The sequence below is a fragment of the Palaemon carinicauda genome, chromosome 24 (genome assembly GCF_036898095.1).
Source record: "Palaemon carinicauda isolate YSFRI2023 chromosome 24, ASM3689809v2, whole genome shotgun sequence".
NCBI lineage: Eukaryota > Metazoa > Arthropoda > Malacostraca > Decapoda > Palaemonidae > Palaemon > Palaemon carinicauda.
The window spans coordinates 80,363,950-80,391,341 of NC_090748.1; the positions used below are offsets into that span (position 1 = coordinate 80,363,950).

At 41.6% G+C, this 27,392-nt stretch overlaps 1 protein-coding gene across 1 annotated transcript in view; it reads right to left on the bottom strand.

Moving 5' to 3' along the window:
* Moca-cyp (nuclear cyclophilin protein Moca-cyp) overlaps positions 1 to 27,392 on the bottom strand; it is a 321,526-nt gene that overhangs the window by 37,091 nt on the left and 257,043 nt on the right. Inside the window, exon 8 of the mRNA XM_068348233.1 lies at positions 18,268 to 18,520. Coding sequence (XP_068204334.1) covers positions 18,268 to 18,520 — 253 coding nt within the window. The remainder of the gene's footprint in view (positions 1 to 18,267; positions 18,521 to 27,392) is intronic.

Consider the following 27,392-nt stretch of genomic DNA (forward strand, 5'->3'; position numbering starts at 1 on the left):
TACCTTCTCAGTTGGGAAGTTGGAGGCAGATATTGCTGGACGCCAGTTCAGCGAAAACCTCCCTAAGCTGTCTGACTTTCTCTTGCATAGAGAGCAAGAGACAAAGGAGAGACTTGCCGCATCCCTGTCCTCCAGATTACCTTGGAGGCAATGGCAAGCAATAACAGATCCCCAGACATGTTCATGGTTGTGGCACCAAATCACATTTGGCAATGCTGGTCAAAGACCTATATGGCTTCGTTAGGGCCAGACGTGCATGTAGGGAGTTCGTGTTTGCTTCGGCTGCAGTGAAACACGAACCCAGGAAGCTGATAGCTTCCAGTATCTGGGGAAAAGACCTCTTCCTGAGCGAGGTGGCCAAAGAAGTAGTTGACAAGGCTGCCACGGAGAATAGGAATCTTCTCCAAAAGTGGGGCATGTCGGCGAAGAGGAAGTCTTCCCCAGATGAGGGTCCCCAACCAAAAAGGAAGATGAAGAGACCTAGGTTGCCCTCTCACCTTGTCAGGAAACAGCAACAACTTCCCGCAGTTCCAATGAACACAGTGCCCCAGATGGTGGCACAACCCCAGCCTACCTATCAGAAGGTGCCTCAGCAGCTGGTTGCCCAGTCACCAGCTTTTACTCCTGCTTACGAGAGGCAGACCACTCCTTTCGCCCTAAAGGTAGAGGGTCGAAAAGGGGCTCCTCTAGACACCCTCCAAGAGGAAGAGGGGGTAAGGGAGGACGCGGTCAAGGAGGCAAGTCCTCCGGACAGCCGAAGCAATGAGATGCTTCCGGTAGGAGGAAGACTCCAAAGATTTCAGGATCGCTGGACTTTCGATCCCCGGGCCCGCAGCCTAATCAAGAACGGACTAGGTTGGAGCTGGAGGACAGCTCCACCATCATTTCCTCAATTCTTTCAACACTCCACCCCCGTTCTGGAAGAATACACCCGAGAACTCTTGAGCAAACGGGTGATAAGGAGGGCAAAGTCCATCAAATTCCAAGGAAGGCTGTTTTGTGTTCCCAAGAAGGACTCAGACAAACTCAGAGTCATTCTGGTCTTGTCGCCACTCAACAAGTTCATAGAAAACAACAATTCAGGATTTAACCCTTCAACACATAAGGACCCTGCTGCCAAAACGGGCGTACACAGTCTCGATAGACATGGCATATTCCAATCAACCGCCCACTCTCCTCCTACCTAGGATTCAGGCTACAGAAGAAGAAATATGTCTTCAGAGCCATGCCCTATGGACTAAATATAGCCCCAAGGAATTTTACAAAGCTTGCAGATGCACTCGTTCAACAACTAAGCCTAGAAGGTGTCCAGGTGGTGGCCTACCTGGACGACTGGCTGGTGTGGGCAGCATCCGAGACGAAGTGCATGCAGCATCCAAGAAAGTGATCCAGTTCCTGGAACATCTGGGATTCAAGATCAACGTCAAGAAGTCTCGATTATCTCCAGCTCAGGAGCTTCAATGGCTAGGAATACATTGGAACTTAGTCACACTGTCTTTCCATTCCCCCAGGGAAGAGGAGAGAGATAGCGGGATCTGTCAAGAGACTACTGAAATCCGACAGGATATCAAGACGCCAACAGGAAAGAGTACTAGGTTCTCTTCAGTTTGCATCAGCGACAGACCCGGTGCTAAGAGCACAGCTAAAAGATGCATCAGGAGTCTGGAGAAGATACGCATCAAACGCTCGAAGAGATCTAAGAAGACCGATACCGACTCGACTACAATCCCTTCTCAAGCCATGGTCGAAGGCCAAGAACCTGAAGAGGTCCGTGCCCTTACAACCACCTCTACCTTCAGTTATCATCCATACGGACGCATCAAAGGAAGGATGGGGAGGTCACTCTCACCAACGGAAAGTCAAAGGGACTTGGTCCTCTCTATTCAAGACCTTCCACATCAACGTTTTGGAAACTATGGCAGTCTTTCTCACGCTGAAGAAACTGTCTTCTCGCCATTCAATCCACATAAGACTGATTCTGGACACTGAGGTGATAGTGAGATGGTTGAATCATCAAGGTTCGAGATCACCCCAAATCAACCAAGTGATGTTGGCCATCTTCCGCTTAGCAGAACAGAAGAGATGGCATCTATCAGCAGTTCACCTTCAAGGGTTCCGCAATATGACAACGGGCGCTCTATCCAGGCTCTCGCCGATAGAGTCAGAATGGTCCCTAGATGCAGTATCATTCTCCTTCATCTTACGTCAAGTCCCAGAACTGCAGATCAACCTCTTTGTGACGAGCGACAACAAGAAACTACCTCGTTATGTAGCCCCATACGAGGACCCTCTAGCGGAAGCGGTGGACGCCATGTCCCTCGACTGGAACAGATGGAACTGGATTTACCTGTTCCCTCCAACCAACCTCCTATTGAAGGTCCTAAACAAGCTGATATCCTTTCAGGGAACGGCAGCTCTAGTGGCTCCCAAGTGGCCAAAGAGCAATTGGTTCCCTCTAGTATTGGAACTGAAGCTGAGGCTGGTCCCTCTGCCGGATCCAGTACTGACTCAACAAGTACAGAAGTCGACTGTCTTCGCTTCATCACAGAAAACCCAAAACCTTCATCTCATGATTTTCTCTCCTTAGCAGTTAAGAAAAGGTTTGGAATCTCGACAGACAGTATAGACTTCTTAGAAGAATAGAAGTCTAAGTCTACTAGAAGACAATATGAGTTATCTTGGAAGAAGTGGGTTGCTTTCGTCAAGGCAAAAGGACCAAAAGAAATCTCAACAGATTTCTGTTTATCCTTCTTTATTCATCTTCATGAACAAGGTTTAGCAGCCAATACGATAACGTGTAAATCAGCCTTGACTAGACCTCTGCTATACGCCTTCCAAGTAGACTTATCCAATGAAATATTTAACAACATCCCTAAGGCTTGTGCTAGACTTAGGCCTGCAGCACCTCCGAAGCCTATTTCATGGTCCTTGGATAAGGTCGTACACTTTGCTTCAACAGTGAACAATGAGGATTGCTCTCTGAAAGACTTAACCCAGAAAGTTATACTGTATTCTTGTTTGCTCTATCCTCGGGGGCCAGAGTTAGTGAAATAGTGGCCCTTTCTAGAGATGAGGGCCATCTTCAGTTCACAGAAGCGGGAGAACTGAATCTTTTTCCTGACCCAACATTTCTCGCCAAGAACGAGCTACCTACCAAAAGGTGGGGTCCCTGGAGAATCTGCCTTCTGAAGGAAGATGTCTCGCTGTGTCCAGAGGAGTGTCTAAAGGTCTATCTTCATAGAACTTCAGACTTCAGGGGAGGACAGCTCTTTAACGGAGAAACCTCGGGGTCAAACCTATCCCTAAAACAACTAAGGGCGAAGATCACCTATTTCATTTGCAGAGCGGATCCTGACAGTACACCCGCAGGTCATGATCCCAGGAAAATTGCTTCGTCATTGAATTTTTCCAATACACGGACTTTGAGCACCTTTGCTCATATACTGGATGGAAGTCATCCAGAGTGTTCTTTAAACACTATGCGAAGCAAGTGCAAGAGTTGAAACGCTATGTGGTGGCGGCAGGTAGTGTCCTGAAACCTGTCATCTAGTGCTGCGAGGAACAGTGAATTGATTGGGACTGTTAAAGTATGGGTGAAGGTGTTGACACTGCACAGTGCAATACTTAAAGATAAGTGTCACCAAGGTGGCACTATGGACTGTTCTAGCTATTAAAGGTGAAGAAACATAGAGACAACACTTGTGCCGTGTGTTTTTACACAGTGTGAAGAAACAATCATTATCACAAATGCATATTAGAAAATTTAATAAATTTTCAGTTTTTGTGGCCCTAATAACCTTTTCCCTCTCAGGTGAAATAATCATTTCTGGTCTTGATTGTAATATACAAGTTTCTTATTGCATTCATTAACACTACGTTAACGTTATGTTATGTATGTTGATTTTGCTGGTTATTTATTACCAATAAATACTTGATGGGTATTTGCGTCTTATTTCGCCCCAAATCTGATTCAATAAAGATATGCTAGAGTATTATTTTCCTTTAATAATCTTCATATGTATATATGAACAAAATAGATAGTTATTACCTTTGTTCTGATATGAGTACAACCTTTCTCTGCCTATGCATACAGGGAGACCTGTATGCTTTTGATGCTATGTTTGATCATATGGTATATGCAAACCTTTGTTCCTACACGGGTACAAGCTTTGCCTGGCTACGCATACAGCAAATCCTGTATGCTCTGGATGCTATGTTGGCTTATATGGTATATGCAAACCTTTGTTCGTATTCGAGTACAAACTTTACCTGGCTTCGCATACAGTGAGACCTGTATGCTCTTGATGCTATGTTTGTTCATATGGTATGTGCAAACCTCGAGACTCTTTCCTAAGTCTAGTATGACTCTTCCCTGCAGGGGGCAGGAAGCACTAACATGGTTTATGATTAGAAGTAATGACGTATAACGGTAACGTCATATGTCTCTATGGTCTGGATGACCAAGGAAATATTGTCTTGAGGTTAAGGCACATTTGGAAAATCCACAGATACAGTACTTTCTAAATGATGCTCTGGTAACCTTCCATCAGGACGACATGGCCTGAGCCCAAAAAACGGATTTTGAGCGAAGCGAAAAATCTATTTTTGGGTGAGATAGCCATGTTGTCCTGATGGACCCGCCCTCCTTTTCTATAGAAAAGGCCTTGGCAGGATCCCTCCCAAAACTACTATATCTGTAGCACCTTGCTCAACGCTACAAGGAATAAAACATGGCGGCGACGTACAGCGTCAACTGGATACTCAAAGTAGTAACGGAGGAAAGGTACCTTGATAACGGCTCCCCTTCTAATTTTGCCACTTTCCCCCTCGAAGCGAAAATGCTATTTGGGGTGAAGATTAAGGTAAATTCTCTGGGAATATTACTGTAGTCAAATATACCCTAGGAAGCTACTTATAGGTACCTTCCATCAGGACGACATGGCTATCTCACCCAAAAATAGATTTTTCGCTTTGCTCAAAATCCGTTTTGTATTCATTATTTTACCTTAAGTATTTAGGTACTTTAAATTTCTCTCTACTACAACTCAAGTCAGCTAGTCTAGGAGGTATGTTTGTCCACACAAGTAAGCCCAATTTGCTAATTATCTTTTAGTTACATTTTTTTATTTTGTATGCCAGATGTTTAGAGTTAAGATTATCTGATCCCTGGAGTCGCAAGATTGCTCCTTGTACAGTATTTGAAATAAGCGTATTGCTTAAAACTCACAAACCACAAGTGTTTCAAGCCTGTCCTAAATTAGAGATGGCCTCTCAAGACCACTAGCCTACGCATTGAGATGCGCTGTCGTTGGGAGAAGGATGCCAGATGCTGCCGACATGAACTCTACCTCACAAAGTTCCAGGCCACGTTACTGCCAGGTGGGTCAATTGCTCCTGAGTCAACTTCGTGCTCCCACTCGTTCCCACTAGCCTGTCCCCTTGTACATTGACAGATTCCAATTCCAGGAAGGACGAGGACAAGTAGAAGAAGCCTTGAGAGGTCACAGATATTGAGAAGTAGCCAGTCCTGCAGAAACCTCTGATAAGGCTAGGGGAGAGTTGGAAAGGGCCATTAACTCCGCTAAACCACTGCAGTAGGCATAGTGAGGTAGAACTCAAGACTGCCATTCTGTGGACACAGGCACCCAGGATCAAGACTCTTGTGAGTATAATTAATGGCCATTTTCCCTTTAGATAAGTATCCATTTGTCTCGAAGTTGAGTTTAGGTAACGTTCTGGCATAAAATGTTTCGGGCTGTGTGCGTGGAATTTAATGTAATTGTGCTTTAGTTGCAGGTAATTGTCCGATATCACTGGCAACATGTTTGGACCTGACAGTAGCCTACTGCATAGGTCCTTTACCATAAAATTTTCATTTTATTTATTCTATTTGAGGGTTAATCCCAACATATTCATTTATTCCATTATTTTCAATGTTTTGTGTTGTAAATTGTAGTCAACACGTCTTTTACTAATTTTGCCATTTAAAGTCATTATTGAGGTACTGATTCTCTTCTTTAATGCAATAAAGAAATTAGAATAGATTGCAAACATTGGTTTCTTTAACGCCATTATTTGAAGATTCTACTTTAAACCAATCTATAATTTAGTACGGGTTAGTTGTACCCGAGATGCTGAGGGTATCCCCCTGTAGGTATAGATAAGTTGGTATAAGCGAGTGTACTCTTCTTTAACTTAGTGCTTTGAAGGTGAAAATCCCCATTTGGCTTTACTTAAATACATTACTGCTCCTATCCATTGCCTTTGTCTATTTTAATGTAAATGCCTGTACAGCATCTCACTGTAGATGACCTTAGATAGACATAGCTAAGGTAGACCATCAATCATTTGCTTAGTCATGTGTGGAAGTTTTAGGTCTCTGGATGGAGAATACTTTATTACCAGAGAGAAAGTTCGTGAACTGCAGCACCAAAGTTACTGCCAGAGTGCTGTGCCCTCAAGTCTTAGCGCTCCTATCCTACCCTGTTGATCCTTGTTGGTTGCCGCAGGGAGACTTGCCCGGACCAAAGTCCCGCTCATCTTTAACAAAAATACAATCCTCCACAGTATGTACAGTATATATGTATGTATGTATGTATATATATATACAGTGATGCCTCAGGATACGAAATTAATCCGTTCAGGATGCGGTTTCGTATCCTGATATTTTCGTATCCTGAGTCGCGTTTTACATGTAAATAGCCTAATCCATTCCAAGCCTTATAAAAAGTCACCTTTTCTTTCATAAACACGCTAAACTGTAGTAATAAACATGCAATGCAGCCATTTCTATCATTCAATAATTAACACAACCGTTAAAAACAGCCTAATCCATTCCAGAAACCACTATGAGATTATTCAATAATGTAGTTATAGCCAAGTTATCCCCCCCAAGCCCAAAGAAAACGGTCCGTTTTCTTTACTACTGTATAAAAGTTACGGTACTGTATGTACGTAAAGCATTTAGATCAGTGAAGGTGTATTGTTACCTGTACGTACACCTAAATTAATGATTGATACCCGTACACTCTGAAAAAAAAGGTTACAGTTAATTAGTGTAACAAAAAAGTTAAAACTTACCTTTTGATTGAGACGATGTCCGATAGCGAAGTCGCGGCAGAGGAGGATGGCATAAGGCAGAAAACGTAACAAGTGACAGACTACGTACAGTAATTTACACACTTAACACATTAACACTTAAACTTTACGAAATAAAAAAAATGGCAGAAATAATTAACACTTAACATTACGTAAAAACTATAAAAATGAAAGAAAAAATTACTTTAACACTTAACGGTAACATAAAACTTAAAATTGAATTTTTTTTTTTTGCCCTTTTATAACTTTACGTTTTTCTTATTTTCTAAATCTCTTCTACTTCTTCATCACTTTCTTTTTTCTGTTTCTTTTCTTTACTTTCACCTTCTAATTCTTCATCCCTTCCTCTTTTCTGTTTCTTTTCTTCACTTTCACCTTCGTCTTGGCCTACTAATACCGCTGGCCTCTTTAATAAGAAACTATCCATTGAAGCTTGTTTCTGCCTACTTTTCAACACATTTCTAAAATGCGTTAGGCAAACGTCATTGCAGTGTTGAAGCGCACGGTTGGTATAAACTTTTTCTGGATGTTCCTTTTCGACGTAGTCTGCCATTTTATGGAAACATGCAAGAATTTCCTTGATGTCTGCCGTTTTCAAAGGTGCAACATCCTCCTCATCACCGCTAGAGAGCTGCTCTTGAAAATCACTCACTTGCATCGTCTCCAACTCCTTCAAGTCGTCCGTCGTCAACTCCTCATGGTGCTCCTCGATAAGTTCATCGATATCTTCCGCGCTAACTTCCAGCCCCATGGACGTACCAAGATGTACGATGTCAGCCACCTCAGACTGCTGAATTGGTTCAGGATCGTCAACGATCTCGGCTTCTCCTCCAGGCTTCCCGAACCCCTCGAAGTCTCGTGCAGAGACAGCATCAGGCCACAGCTTCCTCCAAGATGAGTTTAGGGTACGCCTCGAAACTTCCTGCCAAGCGAGATCGATGAGTTTGAGGCATATCACGATGTTGAAGTGATCTTTCCAAAATTCACGCAGAGTGAGGTTTGTACTCTCTGTGACTTGGAAACATCTCTTGAAGAGATGCTTCGTGTACAATTTTTTAAAATTAGAAATAACTTGCTGGTCCATGGGCTGGAGGAGAGGGGTGGTGTTAGGCGGTAGATACAGGACCTTTATGAAGGAATACTCGGCCAGAAGATATTCCTCGAGGCCAGGAGGGTGAGCTGGAGCATTGTCCAACACCAGCAGACATTTCATAGGGAGGCGCTTTTCTTCCAAATATTTTCGGACAGTCGGACCGAAGCAGACATTCACCCAATCAATGAACAGTTGCCTCGTTACCAAGGCTTTTGCATTCGCCTTCCACATCACGGGAAGGTTCTCCTTAATGACTTTATGGGCTTTGAAGGCTCGGGGATTTTCTGAATGGTACACCAGCAGGGGCTTTATCTTGCAGTCCCCACTGGCGTTTGCACAAAAAGCAAGGGTAAGCCTGTCCTTCATAGGCTTATGTCCGGGTAGCCTCTTCTCCTCCGCCGTGATGAACGTCCGACGAGGCATTTTCTTCCATAAAAGCCCAGTTTCATCGCAATTGAAAACTTGCTGCGAACTGTAGCCTTCCTGCAGAGTCAACTCGTCGAACGTTTTAACAAAGGCTTCGGCGGCCTTCGTGTCCGAGCTGGCTGCCTCCCCATGCCGTACCACTGAATGGATGCCAGTCCTTTTCTTGAACTTCTCGAACCACCCACGAGAAGCCTTGAACTCTGGGGGTTCCTGCTGGGATGTTCCTTCTCCTGCTCCTTCTTCGGCCTGAACACGCACGAGATCACCGAAAATGGCGGAGGCCTTCTGGCAAATTGTAGTCTCAGTGATGGTGTCTCCTGAGATCTCTTTGTCCTTGATCCACACAAGAAGCAGCCTCTCCATCTCGTCATGCACGTGCGTTCTCTTGTTGGAGAAAATAGTGACGCCCTTAGAAGGTGTTGCTGCTTTGATGGCCGCCTTCTGCTTCAGGATGGTGCCTATCGTAGACGGATTCCGGCCATACTCCTTGGCGATCACACTTAAACGCATGCCAGACTCGTACTTTTTAACGATTTCAAGTTTCGTCTCCATCGAGAGCATCGTCTTCTTCTTCTTTCCTTCGGCAACATTCTTGGGACCCATGGCTACAGAAATACGTAATATAATACACTACGTAACGTTATATACAGTCTATGTATAGTAAACACTAATACAGTACAGTGCACAGTAACGAATGTTTATTAACGATAACACGTGGCGTACGAATGTACTGTATATTAACACTAAGTCAAACAAGCGAAAGCACACAATGTCTGTTAACGATACCGCAGTCGGAACGAAAAGAGAGAGAGAGAGATGAACGCCCGTGCGTAGGCAAGCTGGGATAGTTGCCGACCAATAGGAAAGCAGGATCTTATGGCGTCAGCTAGCGTCTGAGTGGGGAGATAACCAATGGGTGAGTGGGAGGCTGTAAATGAGTCTACCCAAGTTCAAAGTCAGGCGGCGCGCGCTTTCTAAAATTACTCTCGGCGAAGAGTTGGGATCTCGTAAGGTTTTCGTATCCTGAAATTTTATCCGTATCCTGGGGCATAAAAATCTTCGAATCACTTTTCGCATCCTGAATTTTTCGTAAGCAGAAACTTTCGTATCCAGAGGTATCACAGTATATATATATATATATATATATATATATATATATATATATATATATATATATATATATATATATATATACACACACACATATATATATATATATATATATATATATATATATATATATATATATATATATATATGTGTGTGTGTGTGTGTGTATATTTCGAACAATATGTCCTGGGCTTAGCACGGCATGGCTTATTCTGGCATCACCTTTGTTCACTTCGTTTCATTATAATGTGTTCTTTGCAATCAAAGCGAATATCATGAGGGATTTGTGAAGGCGCTGAACAGCTGCGCTTTTTACCTAGTTGTTTCCTGTTTGTAAGAATTTTCAATTAGGATCGGCAAATTGCTCTTCTAAATTCAAGCATATTCATTTTCTTGGCTGGTTTTTCATCGTCGCCATCTATCAAGTTATATATGATATGGGCACTCACAACTGCCATGTCCACAATTCGAATGAAAATGGGCCAATACCACTTTTTAGCTCTGATTGTTGTTGCATATTTACTGATCCACCAATCAGGCAAATCGACACTTCCCATATATACACTATAATTTTTGAACACATAAGATTGAGGCACTAAATCCTTTGATTTGCATTCCTTCAGCCAACGTTGCACTTTTTGAAGAGGTTTCACTGTATCATAATTAGTTCCAATAGTGACGCTTGTATTATTAAGCCCTCTTACAAAAAGAATTTCTTCATTGGTGTCAAAGCTAAAGCTGCATGTTCCTCTTTTTTGCTTTTTCAATTCTTCTGCTTCCATCAAAGGGCATTTCTTTAACCTGTTCTTACACAGTTCCAGTTGCTTGATAGCCGAGATCGCGAAGATGAACAGTAACTCATATCTGGTAAATAAGTTATCAAAGAAGACACTATATGATTGTGGTTCCTTTATGACATCTAGCATGTTCGATACAACTTTTGATGCAAGCAGTAAGTCTGTGTGTTTGTCTTCAGATGAGCTCTTGACAAAATATCGATCAAAATTGTAGCAATAGCCAGAGACACTGCATAATGCCCAAAACTTGTAGGCAAACCTAATTGGCTTAACCCTAATGAATTGTTTCAGAGCATTATGAACATAATATTTGACCATCATTTCATCAACAGCAAGGTGTTCTTCAAAAATACCAAACTTCACAAATGATTTTTGCGTAGCAGCAATCAGTTTTTACTGTGAGTCATCTATCCTTTTTATTATTTTTGGCTTCATTATTGTCACAAAAATGTAGAATGCTTTTCATTTCTTGGCATCTTGACCTAGACATTGCATTTTTCACGATTTGTAGGTCCAAATCTTCATCGTTTGACCAGTATTGTTTCTGCAGGAAACTTATGATAACCAGCTATAAGTAACATTCCAATGAATAATTTGTAGGCCTGTTCTTACATTCTGTAGCATATCAAACACTTTCTTTGATCATGAGTTTTATTTCTTTAGAAAAAATTTATTCAAATACTTCAACAAGAGTTGAGCCCTTCAATTGTTCTTTCATGTTCATCAAGTCATTTTCATAAGCCTTACTGCGATCATGAACATTTATGTATTCCGGTGTCTTGCCATGTTGGTACTGAATTGCATATTTTCTTTTTTTTATTTGGTGCTTTCTTTGTTTTAACGCTAATTTTCAAATGATTAGCAACATTTTCTCCCGTTGTATCATCAATTACTTCTTCACTGACAATTTGCGCAGCAACATGTAATTCATGTTGGGACCCGTCTAATTTGTAATCACTTCCTCCCAATGATCTGGTATGAGATCGGCAACTTTTATAGTAGTCTTTTATTCTCTTTATACTACATCTATTATTGTTTTTTAGCATTCAAATGTTTAACATGTGTTACTTCAACATATACCATCTGTTATTACCTTCTAATTGTAGTTTAGTATGAATTTTTTGAACAATTTTATATTGACACTTCTCCCGAGTCAAATTCTGATAATTTTCAACTTATGTTTCGTTACATTTTCGGTGAAAAATTAGAAAACCTTATTAGAATATCAGAAATATACCTAGTAGATATGGCAAAAAGGTTAGATATGTGTAAATATTGACAGATAATTAGGAAATTTGTGATTTCTAAGTGATCTCATATGAGATCACTGGTAGATAATGGGTTAAATAGGCTATTTATTATGAAATTATGTTAATGAAATGTAAAGTAAATATTGTTTGGTAACATTTACTATTAAGCACCGTATTTAGGGCTACCAATATACTTGAAAAGAAAATAATTTGATAAATTTTGTGATGCTCGACTCAGACTTTGAACAGCTTCGCAGGTACAGAAAATTTTTTATGCGCTCACTATTTTTCAAAAATAAAGTTTCTGTATCTGGGAAGCTGTTCAAAGTCTGCAAGTATAGCACTACAAAATGTCTTTTTTAAGTATATTGGTAGTGTAGCCCTAAATACAGTGCTTGATAATAAATGTTACAAAACGATATTAACCTTACATCTTATTAACATAAGTTCACAATAAATAGCTTATTTAAGGATAAAATTCCACATCAACAATGAAATCAACTTTAACTATGTGGGTCCAGCTGACAAAATGTACAGTAAACAGAATCGTGGTTACGTTCGCGGCAATCTTTATCTTTCTCTAACCTTTCGATAATTTTAATGGCAAGTTAATGATGGTATATTAAAACATAATTTTTGTTTAGTAGAGTATATATACAAGCTTTATTTTTCCCTTCGGGTGTTCAAGGTTTTCACACGTAAACTGGGTTCATTTATCGGCAGTGAATAGACTAAACTTCGGTAACGAGTCAGCAATATTTTGTCATATTTTAAACAGTATAGATTTGCTTTACAAAGATTTCTTTTGTATAGTACACTGTGTAATTATAAAAACTCTCTCTCTCTCTCTCTCTCTGAGGGGAGTGATACCCCTTCCATAACACCAACCACACAAAACAGACCACTTAGCCAGATAAACTGATGCAGAAGAGCATCTGAGGAGTCAAGACATCCTTTCCACAACTTGTTGCCAAATCCTCTGAGTAAGGAGATGCAGGACAGTAGTCTCCAGGCGTGAATTTGAAGCGAAACTACGGCTTTGTGAAAGATGTACGTGTGTGGTTGTTTGAGTAGCTTGTGTCATAGAAGTTACCTCGGAAGCTCTGTCAAGAGCTGCAGAAGGTCCAGGAACCACTGTGCGTGATGCCATAGTGGAGCTATCAATGTCATAAGTTCTTGCTTGTTCAGAATTTGTTGAGTTCTTTTCTCATCAGACAGAATGGGAGAAATGCATATACAGTACATCGATGTTGTACTTAGGGATCCGGGATTGGGGAGCAGTAGAGCGGGAGCCTATTATTCAGGGTTGTCTACAGTCGAGGAACCCCACAAAGTCAGGACTTTGTCGGCTACTAGACGATTCAAAAACCACTCGGAGTCCACTATCTGAGTTGCTCTACTCAGGAAGTCTGTAAACACATTCCTCTTGCCTGGAATGAAGAGAGCAGAAAGGGACCCGGAGTCTTCTTCCACCCATCTAAGTATCTCTACTGCTAGATGGCACAGGGGCTGCGAAAAGGTACTGCCTTGCTTGTTAATGTAGGCTACTAACTGTGGAGTTGTTGCTCATCAAGACCATGGACTGCACTGCCAGGAACTGGTGGAACTGTTGGAGGGCAAGAAACACTGCCCTCATCTCCAAGAGATTTATATGCTGGTACCCCTCTGATTCAGAGCAAGGGCCGGAGATGGTGTGGTGCAGTATATGGGTCCGCCACCCTTCTTTTGATGCATCCAAAAAATGCATCAGTTCCAGGGGAGGGACGAGAAGATTGACCCCTTTCTGGAGGTTTTCATCTGCCACCCACCATTTGAGGTCCGTCAGTACCTCTGACCCTAGTTAAACCAGGGTGTCTGGGGAATTGCTTGCTTGATTCCACAAGGACTTAAGGTGCCACTGACAGGATCTTATCCTGAGGCAACCATATGGAACTAGACGGGCCAAGGATGATAGGTGGCCTATGAGATGCAATCAGCTCTGGGCTGGAAGCCCTTCTTGCCTGAGGAAGGGCCCTGCTGCCTTCCTCAGCCACCAAATTCTTTTGTCTGATGAAAATGCTTTGTGCTGTTCGGTGTCTGTGATCATGCCTAGATATACCAGTCTTTGAGAGGGGAGCAGATGTGAATTCTCAAGGTTTACCATGATCCCTGATCCCCAGATCTTGGTAAAGCCTCCAAAGCTTGTCTTGGTGTTAAAGAAGGGTAGACACCGAGTCTGCTAGAATCAGCCAGTCGTCCAGATATCTTAGGAGACAGATGCTGATTCTGTGAGCCCAAGAGGAAACTAGGGAGAACACTTTCGTATAGACCTGGGGTGCCGTGGAAAGACCAAAACACAGAATCTTGAACTGGTATTGTTTTTGATCAACCATGATCCTTAGATACTTCCTTGAAGATGGATGAACTGGGATCTAGAAGTATGCGTCCTTGAGATCAAGTGTACACATGAAGTCCTGTGGTCTTATTGCTTGTCTGACCATGTTCGCTGTCTCTATCTTGAACAAAGTTTGTTTGACAAACTTGTTCAAGGCGGAGAGATCGATGACTGGTCTCCAACCTCCAGATGTCTTTTTTCACAACAGTTGGCTGGAGACAACTGGGGACGCATCGAGGACCTCTTGGAGAGCACCCTTCTCCAACATGGTCTGGACTTCGGCCCGATGGACCAGCTCCTTCGCGGATCCCTTCACGTAGGAGCGAAGCTTGTTGGGACAGGATCCCAAGTCAATGGATTGAGATAAAATGAACGGGATGCGATACCCTAAACAAATCACCTCAACCCTCCAGGGTTCGGCCCCGAGCTGCAGTCACCTTTGCCAGCGGCTTTGCAAGCATCCCCCCCACGGGTGGACAGGTGGGAGGCTTGCCCATCCTAGCAAGAGCGGCATCAGCCAGCTCCCATATTTCCCTTCCCTCACTGGAAGAACTCTGACTCTTTCTAGTTGTCCTTAAAGGGCTTCTTGGACACCTTCTGTTGTTTTGAGATTCTAGAGGAGGGAGTCCTGGTTGGACTTCCTCCACCTCTCCGCCACTCGCTCGACGTCTTCCAGATCAAACAGGGAACTCACCTCGAAAGAGGAGTTTCTCAGCCTGGATACCTCAGCTTGCATGAGCTGTCAATGGAGCCTTTCAATGATTGAGTCCCGTCTCTTTAAGATGGTGTTTGCCGACAGAATAGCAACCTAGTGGAAAAGGAACTCAATCATCCTGGTACCAGACAAAAGGAAGGTCTCCATCAACCTCTTGGTGGATTCACGTGACCAGTCCTCAGACCTGATCAGTTGTCCCACCGATCCCAACCAGAGATACAGCCACAAAGTAGCCTATATGGAATTCTTTGCAATTTTCTCCTGGTTGATAATCTGCAAAGCCGAGAAAGAGGCTGAAGGCCCTGACAATCTCTCGAAGGGAACCCCTCTCGTACAAGCCTCTATACAGTAGAGTGGCCCAGCCTCTATACAGTAGAGTGGCCCAGAGGTAACGCAGGAAGAGGCTCACTGATCACATCATAATATCTCCTCTACTGCATAAACGGAAGCAAGAGGAGCTTAGAAGAGGAGCTTGCTCAGAGGGAGCTAGCGGAGCTTATAGCTTGTAACACTGCCTCCCTTCTGGCACTCTTCAACCCCTTTGACCAGGGCAAAGCTGCACTGGCCCTCAGGGATCTTTGAGTGCCATAGACATGGTCAAGGACCGTATCTTTACCACCTAGCAAGGCTGTCGATAGATTTGACAGCTCATTCATGGTTCTAATGCAGGCCAAGGCCTCTCAGAAGGCATGCTCGGACTATCTCTGCTATGCTTCCGTGAACTTAGGGCTAACTGCTCTAGGTAATAGATCGTCCTCATAATCTAATTGCTCATTCACCTCCGAGATCTCACCCATAGGAGCCAGGGGAGGGTCAAAGTCGTCAAAGGAGGCAGGGAGTCTCTTGCTGAGGTCCTGAAGTGAGACTTCCCTCGACCTCTCTTGCTGAAGCATGGAAGCTCTTATAGTATCGTTACAAATAGAATCTGTTTGAGGGTCGAGGTGAGGATGGCAGGTTCATTGTTGCCAAGATTCTTGAACATGATGTGTCGTATTTTGCTTGCAGTAATTCTAGAATTATTTCATGAGCAGATCTTCTGAAAGCCATTTAACTTTTATAATGACATATTTGGTTTTATTGTTTTAATTGAATATTCTTTTATTCTTTATTTATACCAGAAAACTTTAAATAAATCAATCAATCGATAGTGCTCTGCTTCGGGGCCTCATTTGGTTGTCCACTCTGGGCCCAACGTACCTTGTGATGGGATTCGTCACTCCGGTGATCACGCAGGGCGAGATGGTCTCCCGATGGATGACAATCCCTTGGAGACAGGCACTTGTGAGCCTGCGAGGGAATTGGAGCAGTCGGTCTCAAGGACCGATGCGAGGGTAAACAGCGAGGGAGCTAAGAGCGGTAAGGTTGCCAGTGCCGCCTTCGTGAACGCCTGATAGGCGAATGCCGAGAGAGAAACTTGCGAGCTCTCGGAGAGAGTCGCTGGTGGTGCTAACAGAAAAGCACCTGGGAGGTGGAGTCCCACAATACATAGGGGCTCATTCAGGCGAGTGACACTCTCACGTACGGGGAGAACGATGTTCGTCTCGTATGAAACCCGGAGCCTCAGCTTGACGAGAGCCCGAAGGCTCGGGGTGTCGTTCCTTTACAGGACTGAGCAAGGACTGAGGGAAACGCATAGCAGGTTCCTCCGAAGAGGGAGCCTGCTCTGAAAAAGTCAGCAAAGTCACACATTGGTCTGTCGGGAAGAGGGTACCTCTGGGGGATCTCACTTGCAGGTAAGAGATAGTCACCCGAAGGAGACACCTGCCTCGGACTTTGCTCCCCCCTGACAGAAGAGTCAGCTTGAAGGGGGGAAGCGCGTCTTCAACATCAGTAACATCAGCAAGCAACAGAAACTATGAATGGGGGTAGTGGCACCAAGGTCATCTGGAGCTACTCCCAACGGGGAAGGATCCACCTCTGATGAAGTCAGAGCCCGCTTCCTCTCAGCACAAAACTGAAGGAGCTCATAAAGAACTTCCTTTGACAGGAGACCAGTCAAACCCAGTGACGACAACATCTGGAAAGGACAAAAAAAGGAGCAGCCACTTCCCAGGGGAAGGGGCGGAACCGTTTCGCCAGGGAAAACAATACTGTCCCTCGATCCTCAAGGTAGACCTGGGGTTAAACGATCTGTGCTGTTACTCAGCCGTTCCCCAAAGGAGACGATTCGAGGAGCTGCTTCGGGAAGAGATCTGGAGGTCAGAGAAGAAGTCTGAGACATGTTCGACTTCGAAGAACACTCCGAAGGAGACGAATCTGGTTTGGACTTCTTTCGCCTATGCCCAAACTTCTCCCACTGGGAGGCAGACCACTCTGGACATTCGGAACAACTGTTGTCCCAGTCACACCGCTGACCTCGGCAAGACGGACACAGTTAGTGGGGGCTGTCTCAAGGGCGGACATAAAGGTACAGCAGGAGCGGCCCTCAGGTCCAAGGCACACGTGCATATGAGGCCGACAAGAAGAGCAATACAAACACACTGCAAAAGAAAAAGGAATTAGAAAAGAAACTGTAATATTTCAATATTTCAATAGGTCAAATGGCAGTCAGTTAAGGAGGGAGAGAGCGGCAAAGTTCACACTCTACCTGAGCCAAAGGCAAAGTGGGTGCTCAGCCTAAGTGTATGAGTGAGCAGAGTAGCTGGCTAACCCCTAGCCCTCCGACTAACTAGCGGTTAGGGCAGTTATCCCTCACTAAAACTCTTATGGCTTGTCTTTCAGCTACGCCGAAAATAATATCCCTATAAATAGCGAGGGGTTGTATAGAGTGACGGAACAAACTTGTTTACACCTTGGCGACTGTAATGAAGATGACAGCTTGGAGCAAGTAGCATTGTTGGTACTCGGTGATATGTGTCATTGATTGCATGATTATTTCACCATTACAGGTGCCATAAAGAGTTCAATAGAGCCTGAACTCGTTCGTGTCTCTTGTACAAACTGAGTACGTACTTTGCTAATTCATGTTATGCTGGATTCCCTGTTCCAGCTTTAACAGGGAAATCCCTAGAGACCACATTAAATTAAAAAGGCTATCATAATATAGTGAGTTTGTGATGAATAAATAATGAATGAATACTAATTAAATATCATAAAGGTTTTCTGTGCACTTGTAAACACTTCCTTCATCCTCATATCAAGAGAAACCCTGTACCCTTAACAGCCCCATATCTACAACATTACTAATACAAAGAATATTATAAAACCAAAAGATTTTTTTTATCCAAGAAATTCGTGACTTTACCAGAACACAATAACTAGATATCAACCCAATGTTAGGGAACTATTCAAACAATGGAAGGCCTTCTTCCTTACAAATATCTTCTCTAAAAAGAAGCTTTATTGATAGGATAATAATGCACTGTAAAGTCTTTAAAACAAAATTGGTAAAAAAAAATTCTTACCAAAGACCCTCTTCCTTTGACTTTGCGGCCACTTTTGGTATAAGCTCTAACACGTTCTCTACCTCTGTCAATACGCGTTTGCTCTCCATCCTTTTCTGGCCCACCACGGTATAAAAACCTGTTTTTCGGTACATCTGGAATTTCATCTGGATTGATCACTGAAACTGTTGCAAATGGGTGAGGGCGTAAGATATTTGTGGCAACTCCATTTGGTATTTCTTCATCTTCCTTGACCTCACCTTCTTCATCTGAGCTGTAAGGAAATGGAGAAGGTAGATTATTTTTTGTTCTAGTAGTAACAAAAATTTCCAGTGAAATGAAAATGTCCACAGATTAATGAAATTCATAGATAAAACCAGCCAGACTCCTTCAAGAGATATGGAAGAAAAGGAAATGTTGTTTACATTAATTAATTCTCTCTGTATTACTGCAAGGTAGTTCTGTTGGGACTGAAAACTATGATATTCGGATACGAGTACATGCCGATTACGACGACTGCAAGATAAAAAGAAGTCTCTGTTGTTTTTTTAAATACTTAAGGACAATGCCTGAATATTTCACTGAGGTTTCAATAGTACAAAAATTTGCATAGAAAAGTAAATACATTCAAGAGATTTGAGTGTTTCATGAGAAAAATAATTATAAAAAACTTTTACTTAAAAACTCATTAATTATATGCTTAAATTCCTTTATCTAATTAAGATGACCTTGTCTCAACAATAAAGTTCTACAATAAAATATACCATTCCATCTGGTACTATATGAGTGAGCTAACCTCATCCCTTCATTCCACTGTGCACTGTCCCAGGATTAAATAATGCTGAAATGGAAGGGGGAATATCCACTTACAATCAATAGATTCGTATATTGAAAAAGTGTTTTATCATAATAAAAACCTTAAAAAGAAACTGCCTCAATTGCTACTGCAGTTTGGAAATCAAGAGTGATATCCTTTATGAAGCAAGATGTTGGGTAAATTTGAAGGAGCAGCATCTATAAAATAGCCTTTTTGGGTCACCCACACATTTTCAGATTTTGTCATCTTTCTTGTAAACAGTCTGTTCCTTTGTTAAATGTAAAATTATACTATTCAGAAGCATCTTTTGAGAGTAAAAAGGATATTCAGTTCACACACATACACCTAAATTTCTAGATAACAGCCATAGTAACCACTGACTTTGTTACTTTGAGAAAATTCTTTATTACAGTATTCATATTCTATAATCTTCATTACAACACATTGGGTATTGCCAAACCAGAATGTAGAAGGTAGAAGAGAGGATCAGCAACCTTTCCTATTAGTGCGTGTAAGATTATTGCTTTGATTTGTTATCCAGGCGCCCACCTTATTTACATAATTTTTGTACTGTTCTATTACATCACAATGCTGAAGAAAAGCTCTAATAAACATTTAACTTATTTCCAGGTCAATGGAAGCCCTTTGAGCAAAACAAGAGGAAATTCTGCAGAAATGCTTGTATCAAAGTCTGCTGATCATGAGCCAGTCAAAATGCTACCAGGACCGAGCGTACATGAAACTTCTCTTGTAAAACAATTTGGGCAAACATGGTTTTCTAGCTGAGATTAAAAGTGATGATTTCTCTTCGATGATAGCTGATATCGATGAAGGTAGTGTTAAATTAGATGAAGTTAAACATGAAAAAATTCCTCTAATATGTGCCGAGTGCAGAAATAAGCCCGTATAAAATCATATAAGCGGGAGCAGTGTTTACAAGGTGAGAGTAATGAAGACGAATTCATTTTCATACACAAAAAAGTAAAAAAAGATTGTGAGCAAACATACATGTACTGATTGTGACCAATATGCTGAATTGGAGTTTGTGAAACATAACCTTGACAATGACATGGTTTGGAAATGTGAATGTGAATCTCATGAAATTTATGAGCATGATAGAGATAGACAATTTAATACTGTACAAATAAAATAAGTGTAACAGCAGCATTTGTGTACTAATTCTGTTGTATGGTGGGGGATTAGCTGAAATGAACAGCTCATAAGTGTGAAACCATTAGCTAATTCTACTTACCAGCAGTACAAAAAGTATTGCAGGTATTATTATTACTAGCCAAGCAACAACACTTGTTGGAAAAGCTGAATGCTAAAAGCCCAAGCGCTCCAACAGCAAAAGCATCCTAGTGAGGAAAGGAAATAAGGAATGCACACACACAATATATATATATATATATATATATATATATATATATATATATATATATATATATATATTATATATATATATATATATATATATCGTCGTCGTCGGCGCCCACTCGTGTCCGAGTATTGGGTTCTGTCGTTAGCCATCAGCCTCCTGAGAAAGAGATGAAGAAGGGTGGAGGAAACGACAGAATGCCAGTAGCTTGGTATATTGTTTTGGGTGGTCGTGGCTTTGCAACGGCCACGCACACACACTTGGCCCACACCGTTTTCACCGCGGCTCAAGACATATGAGACAGGCGGCTTCTCCGATGTTGGTTGCATCGGGCTGCCGGGTTCTTGTTATGTCAAGGCCCGCCTTGTTGCCTGCCCGACAGGCATTGCCCTCTTCCGCCGGCGCTGGGAAGCTCCGCCGTTGGGGTCTTGTTTGGTTTGATTTTGGAGTTTTCCTTCTCCTAGCCTTTGCCTATCTTAAATAAAGGAGAAAAGGGGACCTCTCCTCTCTACATTCCTCCCAGCCTGACAAGGGACTCAACCAAGTTCGGCTGGGACTGCTAGGGGTGCCACAGCCCAGCCTCCCCCGTTACCCACCACAGATGAAGCTTCATAACGCTGAATCCCCTACTGCTCCTACCTCCACGGTCTTCCATGGCGCCGGAGGAAGCAGCAGAGCCTAACGGAACTGCATCACAATCGCTCGCCATTCATTTCTATTTCTAGCACGCTCTCTTGCCTCTCTCACATCTATCCTCCTATCACCCAGAGCTTCCTTCACTCCATCCATCCACCCAAACCTTGGCCTTCCTCTTGTACTTCTCCCATCAACTCTTGCATTCATCACCTTCTTTAGCAGACAGACATTTTCCATTCTCTCAACATGGCCAAACCACCTCAACACATTCATATCCACACTAGCTGCTAACTCATTTCTTACACCCGTTCTCACCCTCACTACTTTGTTCCTAACCCTATCTACTCGAGATACACCAGCCATACTCCTTAGACATTTCATCTCAAACACATTCAATTTCTGTCTCTCCGTCACTTTCATTCCCCACAACTCCGATCCATACATCACAGTTGGTACAATCACTCTCTTATACAGAACTCTCTTTACATTCATGCCCAACCCTCTATTTTTTACTACTCCCTTAACTGCCCCCAACACTTTGCATCCTTCATTCACTCTCTGACGTACATCTGCTTCCACTCCACCATTTGCTGCAACAACAGACCCCAAGTACTTGAACTGATCCATCTCCTCAAGTAACTCTCCATTCAACATGACATTCAACCTCGCACCACCATCCCTTCTCATACATCTCATAACCTTACTCTTACCCACATTAACTCTCAACTTCTTTCTCTCACGCACCCTTCCAAATTCTGTCACTAATCGGCCAAGCTTCTCTTACACGTCTGCAACCAGTACAGTATCATCCGCAAACAACAACTGATTTACCTCCCATTCATGGTCATTCTCGTCTACCAGTTTCAATCCTCGTCCAAGCACTCGAGCATTCACCTCTCTCACCCCTCCATCAACATACAAGTTGAACAACCAAGGTAACATCACACATCCCTGTCTCAGCCCCACTCTCACCGGAAACCAATCGCTCACTTCATTTCCTATCCTAGCACATGCTTTACTACCTTTGTAGAAACTTTTCACTGCTTGCAACAACCTTCCACCAACTCATATAACCTCATCACATTCCACATTGCTTCCCTATCAACTCTATCATACGCTTTCTCCAGATCCATAAACGCAACGTACACCTCCTTACCTTTTGCTAAATATTTCTCGCATATCTGCCTAACTGTAAAAATCTGATTCATACAACCCCTATCTCTTCTAAAACCACCCTGTACTTCTAAGATTGCATTCTCTGTTTTATCCTTAATCCTATTAATCAGTACTCTACCATACACTTTCCCACCACACGCAACAAACTAATACCCCTTGAATTACAACACTCATGCACATCTCTCTTACCCTTATATAGTGGTACAATACACACACAAACCCAATCTACTGGTACCATTGACAACACAAAACACATATTAAACAATCTCACCAACCATTCAAGTACAGTCACATATATACTGTATATACCTGTGTGTGTGTATATATATATATATATATATATATATATATATATATATATATATATATATATATATATATATATGTATATATATATATATATATATATATATATACATATGTGTGTGTGATGAATAAGAATATAAAATACTTAAAGATTGAAAATGTAGATCAGACAAATATAAACTATAAAACAAGACTTATGTCCTGTTAAAAATAAATACATTTGCAACAAGTTTGAACTTCTGAAGTACCACTGGTTCATTTGACAGATTAGGAAAATCTGTCCACAACCTAGAATACCGTGTAGTATTGTGTATTGTGATGGTGAATGTACAACCTTTAAAATCAACTGCATACCTAGTACTACATACAGGATGGTACAATCTTGAAAGATCAGAATGCATAAAGAACTAACTAAATGACAGTGCCAAAGATTAATATCAACGTTTTGGTGTTACCCACAATTAGTGTATATGGTTGGCCTACAGCCTATAGAATTTGGTATAGTTTTGCTTGATTTTATGCTTTGGGAAACTTTATGCACATGCACAGGACTATTGGTGGTACCAGACACCCCTTCCCCCTATCAGTATGTTACTGCGAGGTTCAACTGTATGATAGGGTATGTACAGAGAAATTAGCAAAAAATTACTACTAACTATAAGAAACGCCTTCTGTATCACTCTACGCTCCTCTTCTTTCTCCTATTCCCCTTTCTGGACTGAGCCAAGATCAACCCCTTTCAGAGGAAGAAGCTGCTAGAGACCCTGGTTTGGAATTGGAGAATGCCAAGACCTTCTCCAAACCAAACAGGAGTCGTAATCGGGCACCAAACTAGTTGAACAGCCGAGATCTTTGAGCCAGCCAATCAGGATGATTTTCCATTCAGATGGCAGCCACAGTCAACAGAATCTGAGCCAGTATCAAAGGTACTACTGCTAAAGAGTTATGGGGTCCTTTGACTGGCCAGAGAGTACTACATTGGGTTCTTCTCTCTTGTTACGGTTCATTTTCCATTTGCCTATTCATCCACTAAAAAGTCTATACTATTCTTTACATATTCTCCTCTGTCCTCATACACCTGACGTGAGATTACCAAGTAATTCTTCACCCAAGGGGTTAACTACTGCACTGTAATTGTTCAGTGGCCACTTTCCTCTTGGTAAGGGGAGAAGAGACTCTTTAGCTATGGTAAGCAGCTCTTCTAGGAGAAGGCCACTCCAAAATCAAACCATTGTTATTTATTCTTAGATAGTGCCATAGCCATTGTACCATGGTCTTCCACTGTCTTTGGTTAGAGTTTTCTTGGTTTAGAGTACACTCGGACACACTTTTCTAATCTATTTCTCTTCTTGTTTTATTAGTGCTTATACAGGAAATATTTATTTTAATGTTGTTAATGTTCTTAAAATATTTTATTTTTCCTTGTTTCCTGTCCTCATTGGGCTATTTTCCCTGTTAGAGCCCCTGAGCTTATAGCATCCTGCTTTTCCAACTAGGGTTGTAGCTTAGGAAGTACCGTATTTCCCGTGTCATAAGACGCACCTTTTTCCCAGAAAAATGACCCCCAAAATCACCCTGCATTTTAACACTATGAAAAAGTTGTATAAGGGAGTTTGACAACTCTCGAACACCCAACTTATGACATACAAGCACTCACACTCACCAGACATAAAATATAGACCTACAATTATTCATATGTAATATCTAAATTTATTTTTAAATTTCACTTCGTTTAATGAAGTACTACAGCAAGTTATTTGTTTATTTTGGTGTTCAGCTAATGACTCGCCAACCCCTTTTTACTAAAAAACATTCTAACTAGTGGTCTACTAGCAGACGATTCTGTGCCATATTAGTTGTTTATGCAATACTTATCTATTTTCTCCTATTTTGTTAATATTTTGTGATAAAGCAATAATTTGATAACAAATTTTTTGCTTGAGTTCCAAAATGGTACAAACAGACAGTTGTTGAATACGGCCTTGGTAAAAAAAATCTCACCCTTAGTTAACTGCAGAGTTACCAAGTTAGAAGAAAAATTTCTAGACCTCGAGTTCCATACATAAGCAAAAGTATTCCACAACTAGAGGAATTTTTAGAGAGTTCTTTGATCAATAACTATTTTGTGTGGAAATGAGTAGGTTATAAGAGGAATTTGGGAAATATTGCTGGAATTTTACCTCCTTACTAAAAGTTGATTAAAAACATTTGGCAACGCTGCGTTCATGTAAACAACACTTGAAACATCCTGACGAAACTAAATGTAGTTGTGGTGGCAACTAAGACTGGTTTAAAGGTTTCTTACATGAAAATGTAATAAAATTGGTATAACCAGCATGCAACTAATTAATATTAACTTAAACATTTCATAATACAACCAAAATATGAAAAATTTCTGTGCCTAACAAAAATCACAGACTAGGAATTGCTGCTAGGATAGTTTGTAAAATCCTCAATTTTTTTCCCATAAACTGCTTTGCTAATTTAAGGGTGCGTCTTACCACTTGATCCGTCTTATGACATGGCAAATACGGTAATAATAATAAAGGCATAAACTCCTAGATTACTTAGACTGGAGAGAATAAAGTCCATCATTTCAGATCAGAATACACTCACAGTGGTAGTAGACCGTGAGCCCTATAGTCTAGTTCAAAACTGTGTGGCTAGTCTAAAAGCCTCATCAATGGTTAAAACCTATAGGAACTGTAGGCACCTAGGTTGCTTTAGTCACTAAAACTCTTTCTACTAATATTATATAGCCACAAATTAAAGGAAAGAGTCAGGAATTAAAACAGAAGAAAGGTCTGGAGCTATCTATAACACCATCGAGAGACCAAGGAAGGGACAGCTCAAGGCGGTGCTCAAAAGCACAGACACCAGCCTGGTGCTTGGTGAAGGAATGTCCTTCCTTTTAGAATACAATTCCCTGAACAGAGAATGAAATTGAGGATGTACCTTATAGTGGGCCGCAGCCAGATCAAAGACAAAACTTGTCTGATACTCATGACCTTCAAAACAAACAAAGCATACTGCTGATTACTCTATCAGGTGATGGCCTTGTTCCCAATCACAAGTAGGCCATGGAAAACCTTGGTTTCATACAAACACTGAGCTTTCCATGATAAACATGTTTCCATTCTTGATAATTATCTAAAATTAGTAAAACCAAAGATTTAGTGGAGTTAAAGACTTCCAGATTCTGTAAAACATGTCTTATTTAGTTATCAGCTAAAATTCTGTACAATTCTGAATTGAAAACATAGTCATCAAGGGAAGTGCACATTTTCAATTGTCAAAGTATTTTCCAATTTCATTGTCTTGAACAAACTTGTCAATCTGGAGTTGTCGTGAAGTGTAAATTTAACTTACAGTTTTGTATCCTTGAATAGTTCATTTTTTATAGCATCAGAGGTACAGAGTGAAGTTATAAAAACCTAACAGACAACTACCGAAGCAGCCCTCTTCTGAGTGACTTGCAAGTTCCATTATATTGTTTATTGTATTAAATCAGCTTTTATATATATAGATATATATAAATCTGTACTCTTTACTGAGTTATGGGGTTCTGATACAGTGAGATACTACCACTAGAGAGTTTTAGGATGCTTTGACTGGCCAAACAGTGCTACATTGGATCCTTCTCTCTGGTTACGGTTCATTTCCCCGTTACCTACACATACGCCAAATAGTCTGACCTATTCTTTACATATTTTCCTCTGTCCTCATACACCTAACAATGATGACATTATCAAACAATTTTTCTTCTCTCAAGAGGTTAACTACTGCACTGTAATTATTCAGTGGGAGCTCTTCTAGGAGAAGGACACTCCAAAATCAAAGCATTGTTCTCTAGTCTTGCCTAGTGCCATAGCCTCTGTACCATGGTCTTCCACAGCCTTGGGTTAGAGTTCTCCTGCTTGAGGGTACACTTGGGCACACTATTCTCTCTTATTTCTCTTCTGCTTGTTTTGTTAAAGTTTTTTATAGTTTATATGGGAAATATTTATTCAAATGTTATTACTGTCCTTAAAATATTTTATTTTTCCTTTTTTTTCTTTCATCACTTGGGTATTTACCCTGTTGGAGCCCCTGGGCTTATAGCATTCCGCTTTTCTAACTAGGGTTGTAGCTTAGCAAGTAACAATAATAATAATAGTAATAAAATATTTAGAGAATTCTGTTTTCTTACCTAATTACTGCTTGGACAATGGTGCGCTATATTTAGTAGGTAGTAGGTTGGCAAGGGCACCAGCCACCCGTTGAGCTACTACTGCTAGGGAGGTATTTGAATGGCCAAACAGTACTACATTGGATTCCTCTCTCTGGTTATGGCTCATATATCTTTAAAATGTTTAAAGGTCACTCATGAATGGCAGAGGCAAGGGACAGTGACATTGCCCTATCAAGCAGGAACAATACCTATGATCAGTGCCCAAGCCCCCTCTCCATCCAAGCTAGGGCCAAGGAGAGCCAGGCAATGGCTACTGATGACTCAGCAGATAGACCTATAGGCTCCCCAAAAACCCCTCATCCTTAGCTCACAAGGATGGTGATGTTGCAGCGACCAAAGAAACTATCGAGTTTGAGCGGGACTAGAACCCCAGTCTGGCGTTCACCAGTCAGGGACGTTACCACATCTGCCACCACAACCACTGTATACTGTATGCTTACACATACAAAGTCATACCTCTCAACAAAATTTTCACGCTGCGAAACGAAATACGAAGAATTTTACGACACCGCGAAAAATGTTTCATGCAACAAAACGAGGTACAGTAAGAGAGCCCGACTGTCTCCGAGACTGATTTTAAAATTCGCGCCCTGCCAGCCCCT